The sequence below is a fragment of the Arachis ipaensis genome, chromosome B9 (genome assembly GCF_059453495.1).
Source record: "Arachis ipaensis isolate K30076 ecotype BB chromosome B9, ASM5945349v1, whole genome shotgun sequence".
In the NCBI taxonomy this organism is placed as follows: domain Eukaryota; kingdom Viridiplantae; phylum Streptophyta; class Magnoliopsida; order Fabales; family Fabaceae; genus Arachis; species Arachis ipaensis.
The window spans coordinates 122,392,960-122,403,068 of record NC_142444.1 but is presented as its reverse complement, the minus strand read 5'-3'; the positions used below and the strand labels follow the sequence as shown (position 1 = coordinate 122,403,068).

The following is a 10,109-nucleotide window of genomic DNA, read 5'->3' as shown; positions in this document are numbered from 1 at the left end:
TTTTAAATGACAATCACGTAATCAAGAAAATCTTATTGGTAAATTTGTTCACATGAGTTAACATATATAGCTTACAAGTAACTTGTGAATTTTTTTTACGTAAAACGAATGTAGAAAAAGTGTTGAGTTTAAGTAACAATAATTTAAACATATGTAGTTTTAGATAGTAGTCTTTACTTAACTAGATTATACCCAGATGGTTATTACTAAAGAGAACAATGCAATATGTGGTAATACGCATTTTGCGTCGGTTTAAACAAAACTGCCGCAAAATGTAAAACAATAAATCACCTGGTGGACATATAGCGGCGGTTTTTGAAAAGACGCCACGAAATGCAAACCTGATGTAAATATAGCGGTGGTTTGAAAAAAATCACCGCTAAATGTTGGCCTGATGGCAGCCCCAACCTCTAACCGCCGCTATATGCACTGCAATTTGTCTTTTCGCAGCGGTTTCACAAAATCGCCGCAAAATAACCGTCGCTATCTTAAGGAATTGTTGTAGTATGTATTGTTTTACATATTTTAATGTGTATTTTGTATTTTAATATATATTTTGTATGAGTGGCTGATTTTTAGTATATATGTAATATGATTCTTATTTCAAAAATACTATTTATACACCAAAATTAGTCACTAAAATTAGCTACCAATGTATTTATGTATAAATATATATGTGATTTAATTTATTTTCAATGTGTGCTTATATTTCAACATATATTTTATATTAGTGGTTGACTTTAGTGGCTAATTTTGATGTACACATAGTATATTAACACAAAATATATAAGGATAGCAAAATTAAATTAAGGTTTTGGTTAAGAAAAACTTTTTCATTTAATAAATATAAGAAAAACTCAATTTTAATTCTTTAATAAAAATTGTTTTTTCTTCAAATTTTTTTATAAAGATGGCATTTACTAATCATTAAGTTATCTACATATTATAATGCGAATTTAAAGAACAATATTAATGTGATACATTTATTTCATAGATAAAAAATATATAGAGTATCTGAATATTATTTTACGCTATTTTAAAAAATTTTTACATTAATAAATTGGTACAAGTATTTTAAAAAGAAGGAGGATATAAAATTATATAATTTGGGAATGGTTAGAAATGGAATTTGATGAACGCACAAACTCATAAAAGAAAAATAAAAATTTAATGGGTCACTTTATGATACAGATGTTAATTGATACAGATTTACAAAGATTATCTTTTATTTGACACGTATTGTAGTTGAGTGCAAAGTTTGAGGAACAAGAGGAATAGAATTATGGCTTAGTTGTGACTTAGCCTGCTCTTACAAAGAATAATAGAAATTGCCACAGTTGGGTTTCGTTAATAGAATTTGGGTATTTTGGGTTTTATTAGAGGTATTTGGATCTTAATCTTTTTAATTCATTTATTGTGTATTATAAGCCGAGTAAGTATAAGATCCAAAGAAAAAGATTTGCATCATGTACTGAAGAAATTTGACTCATAACAAAAAAGAAATATAAGAAAATACATATGTTTAAACATTATAAGAAACACCGTTAAAATCAACGAAAAAATTGACGGCTTAGCCGTCGATAATAATGAAAATCGACAGTAAACTTGACGGCACAACATGTCGCTTTAAAGCTTGTCGATTTTTCAAAAATCTAATAAAATCGACGGTTTACCAATCCGTCGATAAATTTTAAATAAAATCGACAATCTTTTCGTTGATAATATGATGTTAAGATTTTTCCATACTCATTAAAAGCGACACACCTGCCATCGATAATATTAAATAAAATCGACAAATCGACTGTCGATTTTAGATTTATTAAAATGGACAAGAAAACCGTCGATAATATGATAAAAATATTGACAAGTTCTCCGTTTATTTTTTACTTTCTTTTGTCTATTTTAAATTTAAAAAGCGACAACATCGCCGTCGATTTTAATAGCTATATTTTTTTTATCATTTGAAAAATAATAGACAATTAAATATTAAATAATGAGACAAATAAACTTTTAAATACAAAAATAAAATTTATAATAAACATTAGATTGTATAATAGAATACTAGCAAATACATAAGGAAAAATTATTTCTTAGAGAACCACAAGTGTTAGTTGTACATTCTAAACACTCCTTTTATGTTACTCTGCTATGATTCTTAGTTTTTTCTCTTGATCTTTTCACCTTCATCTAGTAGAATCCAAACTACTCAGACAATCCCTGAATAATTTAAATTTTGATTGTTACTATTCATTAAAAAACTTAGATAATGATTTCTTTATTTAGTAGCTATGTAAATATATACTTCAAAATACTATGGAATAAAGTTCATGTTTATACAAAATCTTAAAATACTAGATATGAAAAAAGATGGCATAAAAATTTATATGCTCATTACTGACCATTCATGAAATCATGCAGATATCCACCTTAGAGTTCTGTACTTGTGTTGTCCATGTTGTTCATATACAAAATCAAGCTGAGGAATGATCCTCCAAAGCAAGAATGATTAAAGGAGAGATTCAACACTACAAGAAAAGTTAAACTTGAAATCTCTGTTGGAATCTCTCCAAACAAAGTGTATTTCATGTAATTCACAGGAAATAATAAATCACAACAACTTTTCTATGTTCAAACTTGTTAATATTTGAACATAGGAATATTGTAGCTAATTAATTAACAAGAAGGCTTATGCTTAAAACCTTTCCTAGAACGGGTAAAGTGTATCTAACAATTCATAATTCTTTCCGAATTACTATTATTACCATAATCAATTAACATCTTTGCTTAATGCTTACCCTCTAGTAAAGTTTTTCTCTGCAAGAATAGGAATCTTACTCTTAGGCCCTTGATTCAATCCCTGCAATAGAGAAGGAAAAGTTCTGTTTAATTATGTCTCTCAAACATTACATTGTAATTATATATTAAATTTCACCTATTAACAATGACTAATAATGGGTCTATATTTATATGTTTTGCGTGTTTTTGTAACAATTTTTTCAGCAAAAGACTCTCTGAAATTTGTAGTCCAATGGCTAGCTAGAAAGGTTCCCACGTTATAAAAATAGAGAGCTTTACATCACTGGAGAGAGCTATGCTGGCCATTATGTGCCTCAACTAGCTAGAGAAATTTTCACTTATAACACCAACACTAAGTACCATCAATCTCAAAGGAATCATGGTAAATATATGTATACTCAACTTCCATTTATACATTTACAATACTGATCGATAGTCAAAAGTTTTATACAACAATGGTATTTGCTTTTATTTTTCATATTTAAAAATTAGCAATTATATCACCTTGATTTGAATTTTATATCTTAAATGGTATTGTTTATTAAGTGCTTCCTACTCACCAGGCTTCCCAACTCTTTTTTTTTTCTAAACTTCGAAATCACATGGTTCTTGAAAAATGGTACCTTTTGTAGGTGCTACTATAATGGTGACTATGACTTGATGCTCATATAGTATATATTATTATTACAGAATATGATTTAATCTCATTTTCGTACAACTACGAGATAAGGATATATTATTACTACTGGAAAAATGGAAAAACTTACATTGCCAGGATGAAATAAGCATGGAAAAATAAAATATATGAAAGAAGCAAGGACAAACCAGTTGTTTCTATGCTCATAGTAGCATATACAAACAGTTTTGGCTCCACTTTCTACTGCAAATTTGTTTTCTGCTAGCACCGAACTTAGACATATATTAAAAATAAGTGAACCACAAAAATAAAAACATAGACAACTCAATTTCGGTGTCAGAGGATATATACACAAATTCATATTAAGTTCATATTATAGTAGAATGAGTAAGAACAAGATTTTCGGCTCAATTGCTTGATCAGAGGCATTTAAGTTAATCAAGATGGAAATGAAATTTACATTGATAGCCAGAGAACCATACACTACTTACTTGCCCAAAGATCATCAGATCCACCAGGGGGAATTTTTTTTGGCAGAAATGCAATCTTTCTTTCCTAATATATTCAATTATTCACCCTCAATACTGTAATACAAGTCAACACAGGTTAAACTAACTCGTTCTAATTATTTTGTTTAGCAGAATTCATAGTTTGGATTTCTAGATTGGATAAAATTGGATATTTAGGTCATAGTTTGGATTTCTAGATTTAGATACCTGGTTCTTGTGAGCTTAATTGAAAGAGAGCAGAGAAGGACCAAAGTAGGAAGAGCGACGGTGGCAACAGAGAGAAGGAGCGACGGCAGCAGCAGAGTGACGGCGGCGCGAGCAAAAGAAGCGACAGTAGCGCAAATATGGGGAGCGACAGCGGCACGGCAGCAACAGAGCGCGACGGCGGTGCGAGCAAGAGGAGCGACGGCGGCGCAACCGTGACGGAGCAACCACAGCAGCGGAGAATGACAGTTGAAAATGGTGTGAATTTGGTAGTTGGTGATGAAATGGTGAATTTGGGGAATTATGTTTCTGAACTTTGGAGTCGGGAATTGGACGCGGGGTGGGTTTTTAGTAATAAAAATCGACGGCAAATTCGTCGATTTTAATTTGAAAGAAAATAGCACCCTAAATGTCTATTTTATACATTAAATATACACCGTTTATTTGATTTCAGAAAGTGATCTAGATCGTTCAAATTTTGTCGACAGCAATGTTGTCGATATTTTAAATAATAAAATAGACGCCATGTTCGTCGATTTTAATTTGAAAAAGCAACACTCTAAGCGTCTATTTTATACATTAAATCTACACCATTTATTTGATTTTAGAAAGCAGTCTAGAATGTTCAAATTTATCGACGGAGTTGTTGTCGATATTTTTTAAATAATAAAATAGACGTCATCTTCGTCGATTTTAATTTGAAAAAAAGCAACACCCTAACTGTCTATTTTATACATTAAATCTACACCGTTTATTTAGTTTAGAGAACGATCTAGACTGTTCAAATTTATCGACGGTAACGTTGTCGATATTTTAAATAATAAAATAGACGCCATGTTCATCGATTTTAAAATAAAAGTATTTTCCATACCAGACCCGTCGACAATGTAACGATAATAGTGGGAACGTTTAAAAAATCGACGATCTAGCCGTCGATTTTATTGTTTTATTTTTAATTATCTTTTTTTAAAAATATTGACAGCAAGCTGTCGAAAAATATCGACGGGAGAAATAGCCGTCAATTTTTTCCGTCGATAAATACGTTTTTTCTTGTAGTGAAAATCACAAAATAAGAAATACTCAATTATTAGGCAAACCCCTATCATTACATAAAACGTGACCAATTGAAAGTATATGATTAGTATTAACTATCAATTGAAAATATGTCAAAGTATATGGAATAATAATAATAATAATAATAATAATAATAATAATAATAATAATATACAAACTGGTAGTAGTAGTAACAATACTAAAAGAAAATAAAAATTATTATTTAAAATGTTAAATAATTGGAAGTAATTTTAAAAAGTCTAAAATATTTTTTTAAAATTAATTTTGTTTACTTGTACTAGAAATTAAAAAATTTGAATTTAATTAAAAAAACTAATAACATTATAGTTAATTTCAAATGACTATAAAACCCTTTTTAGAATAAAGTTATTTAATTGTATTGGAAAATGAAGATTTAAATAATTTTAATAAATAAAGGTACGGTAAATAATTATATCAAATAAATAAGAATATAACATTATTAGAGATTAAACCATTATAATTTTTATTATTCTATATTATTTTTATATTGAAATAAGACAAGCTAACTCACCTATATTATATAAACAACTAAAATGAAGATAATTCAAAATTATTGGTTAATTAAATTACATAAACTAATTAAATATCTTTAATAAATTACAAAACAAAACCAAACATAATTAGATTTAAAACTAATTAATTTTATGCAGATTTTCACCCACATTACTTTTATTGCATGACTAATTAAATAATTATTTTAGTTGTACACTAAAATTAATTATTAAAATTAATTATTAGTATAAAATATATATTAAAATATATATTAAAAATAAATTAATTTATACTTATATTTGTATAAAAATACATAATAATTGATTTTATAGCTAATTTTAATGTACAAATAATATTTTTATTAAATTAAATAACACTAGAAAATTGTATGATTATTTTCTATTAGTAAATGCATAATTGAATAGCAAACATCATATATTTTGAGTTGTGTAACGTGGATAAATCTAGTTCAATTTCTGGCAATATATATGTAATTTGTTATGATGATAAATTTTAGAGGCTATACACATCACACTCACACATATTGTTCACTTTTTTATTTCAAGCAGGATTCGAATTTTAGTGCAGTTCTCTACTAAAGTCAACAATTTCTCACTTAAAGATATATTACATTATCTATAGATAGTTGATTAGTATTTTAACTATCAATCAAATTCTAAGAGCTTATTTGAAAATTATTTTTATTTGAAATTTGTAAGACCCAGAACTTTTGGAAAGTCTTATTACGATCAAGTCTCAAATCATATAGCTATTTATAGCCTTAATTTCAGAGATTATTTTATTAAAGATAATTAAGGCAAGTTTTGATTTATTGGATTTGAGATAAGTTATGATTATTATCCAATTTTATAATTTTTGGATTATTTTCTATATTTAAAGTATAAGGTTGATAGTTATGAAATAATAAGGATTTTATATGATTTGGATTAGATAAGTAATATTTTAAATATTATTACTGCTATTTTGGAAAATGAAGAAATTAAGTATATTATTTCTAACTTTTAGATTTGGGCATTTTATTGAGAATAATTTGTGAAATTGATGAGCAAATAATATTTTCTATGTACAAATAGTGTTGGATTTAATTTGGGTTTTAATTACTATATTATTCCCAATTTTATGTGAAATTACCATAATGCCCTTAACCCTAATTTTTTAAAATGAGGAAACCCTAACCCGGTAACCCATTACCCAACCCGGTTCTCTCTCAACCCCCCAAACCCAGCCGCAACACAGCAACAATATCTGAAAAAGAAATGGAACGAAGAAAGAAAGGGTTAGGAGGAAAACGGGAAGAGGGAGAGGGGAAGAGGAAGGAAGGCGCCGGCGGGCAGCACTGCCGCCGCGCCGTCGTGTTACCGCCGGAGGAGAGGAAGCCGCGGACCATGGTCACGGGTGGAAGAGAGAGCGCGAGCCAGGGCACGCGAGACGGAGCCGCCACTGCTGGGTCGCCGTCCATCCTCGTCCCACCGCGTCTCGCGATCACCGCCGCCGCGCCGGTCACCCTTCGAGCTCGCCATCAAAGACGTCGCGTCTCTGTCACGCGAGAGGAGTGTGACCCACCGCGCGGAGCTGCGCTGCCGTGCATCTCCGCTGTCGTCACTGACTGACCAGCCCGTCGCGTCGCCGCCGTCAAATCCGTCCCTTGCCGCCGCCGTTGAAGCTGCGAACAGAGAAGAGAGAAAGGGATGAGTCGCGCGGAAGCTACCTGCGTCACCACTGGAGGGGAGATCCGCGCCGTTGCTGCGGTTGATGCCGCCGGAATTGCTCTGCCGCCACCAGAATTTCTGGTCGCTGCCATTTTGGTGAGCTTGCCCTATTTCTGGTTCCTCCTAGTTCTGCCAATTCAATATTACTCTAAAACTGTCATTGAAACTATTGTATTTAATGAAGTGGCTGTTATAAGTTACGTTGTCGCTGCCGGAGAAGCTGTTGTGGTCGCCGGAACCATCACCGGAGCTTCTGCAGTTTGATTCAGTCTTTAATCCTTTCTCACGGTAAGCATTTTCATTCCGGAGTTCTTGAAAATCAATATGCTGTAATGTTTGGCCAGAGATTCTGAGGTTTTGTATCATAGGGTCAAGCTCCGGTAATTGCGGGTCACGATTAAAGCTGCCACCGAACCGGTTCGTAGACCGCCGCTGTTCTGTTCAGCCGTTCTTTATTCGTTCCGGTAAGCATGTTCAATTTTCGAAAGCCCTGCGTTGGTGTTATGTTCCGTGTAGTAAAGTGATTGCAATGTTAATGGTTTTAGGAGGTAGAATTCGGTTTGTTTATGCCGCTTGTAGCTGTTTCTGCTTTCTATAAAATCCGAGTCTTTATTGAATGTTGTCTGGAAAAATGATGAGTTAAAGACTTCTACTATTTTACTTGAATTATCAAGAAAAGAATGATTCATGCTTTTGAAATGAATTATTAAAGAGGAAATTGTGATTCAGTCTTGCTTCTTAAGAAAGGCATTGTATCTCTTTCAGAAGAAAGTTATTTAGACGAGACTTGTGTTTTAAAGCTGTTTGGATGTGAAAAGGGTTTATGCCTTTGAATTTGACTTGGGGGTTTTAATTAAAGAAGTTTCAATGACTTTGAAAGAACCTGAGTGTCTATTGACAAGTTTCATTTTGAAATGTTTTGAGAAAGGTTTTGAGTACTCTTTGAATTCTGAATTCTTGCAAGACTAAAACAATTTTAACAGTTGAAATGTTTTAGAATTTGTCATGGGGGTTAAAGCTGGTTTTGCCTAAGTAAAGGAAACGGCTTTGAAGGAAGTAAATGATTACGTGACTCGGTTTGGCTTAGATCTTATTTTATTACTCAAATCGGAAAGCCAAGGTTTTAATGATTTTAAATGAATTTGGCGAAATGAGTTATGCTATTCTCCCCTAAGGACTTGGGACTCTGCCAAGGAACGTTTGTTATAAAATCCCATTATTGGATGGGTGATTTTGAATATCTCAAAGAGGCTTTTAACTTACCATGATTATGGAAGTTTTGGAAAGAGGATGCCGAGAGTGGCATTGTTTTAAAAGGGGAATTTACCTTGAGTAAAAGTGGCTTATGAGCCTGAGATAATTTGAGAAAATGAGATCTTTAAAGCCAAGGCTGAAAAGAGTTGAAACTTGATTTCAAAGTGAAATGAATTGAGAAAATGATTTATGGCTTAAATGCCGATTTCATGAATTTGATGATTTTGAATGTGGAAGTGCTGTTTTGTTGAGAGCCGGAATGGCTGTGTATGTTTATACATATTGATTGGTTCTGGATTGAACCGTGAGCCGGAATGGCTGTGTATGATATGAATATTGGCTGGTTCTGGATTGAACCGTGAGCTGGATGGCTGAGATGGATGTTGATCCATGATTGAGAATGAAAGCAATTATGCTGAGACATTGATAAGTTGTGATTTTTGCACTTCCACTATTGGAGATGAGGGTTTCCCTGGGTAGTAGCAATGGCTAGCCACCATGTGCTCCAGGTTGAGACTCGAAGCTCTGTTAACCCAATGTCGTAAGTGTGGCCGGGCACTGTGAAAGGCCCGGATGAGCTCGCCCCCATAAATATTCACCAGTGATGGTGATGGATAAATATTCACCAGTGAGGGTGATGGATATGGATCATGATTATGATCAAGTTTATGATGAGTATAACTCGAGTTGGGGATGCACGACAGAGGGACAGTCCAATGGTTAGCTACCAGGACTTGTCGGGTTGGCTCTATAACCGATAGATGATATCATCAGCCACTAGGGACAGGCATGCATCATATGCATTTGTGTGACATTGGTTGGGTGTGCATATTATACTTGGTTTGCCTATGTGATTAATTGCTAACTGTTCTACTTGTAATAACTGTTTGTTTGTGCTTGAACTTCCTATCTGTGTTTGCATCTGGGACTCTGTTGGATTGTGGTGATTGGTTGTTGGTTGGATTGTTTGGGCCTAGGGCCGTGGTTGGAAAGAGATGAACTGACGGTTGATTTCGGTTTTGTGTTTCTGGTTTGGAATAAAATTATGAAAGGCTATTTTGGTTCTGCATAGATAAACCGTTTTGAAAGGCTTTTGAGTTTTGAGAATTGAACGGTTCTTCTTTCCGAAAAGATTTCCGACTTTACTTTCATTATAAACCGTTGTTTTTGAAAAGAGGCATAAGACAGTTATGAATCACTGGTGCGGTTATCTTCATGTATCCTATTACAGTAATTCCCAAAAACCCTCTACTGAGAACCCTTTCGAGGATGATGTTCTCACCCCCCTACATTTTTCCCCTTTCAGGATATGGGTGCAGAAGTTACGAAGAGCTTATTTAATTGTTGTTGTGATGCTCTGTATTGTTTTAGTTAAGGTTTATTGCACCCTCG

At 32.7% G+C, this 10,109-nt stretch overlaps 1 protein-coding gene across 1 annotated transcript; it reads left to right on the top strand.

Annotated features, from left to right (window-relative positions):
- The first annotated feature begins 7,442 nt into the window (after positions 1-7,442).
- LOC107616993 (uncharacterized) lies at positions 7,443-8,061 on the top strand. Its single transcript, XM_088499151.1, has 4 exons — positions 7,443-7,559; positions 7,661-7,751; positions 7,832-7,927; positions 8,009-8,061. Exons 1-4 carry the CDS (start codon positions 7,443-7,445, stop codon positions 8,059-8,061), a joined length of 357 nt encoding a protein of 118 aa, XP_088355277.1.
- Positions 8,062-10,109: the final 2,048 nt, after the last annotated feature.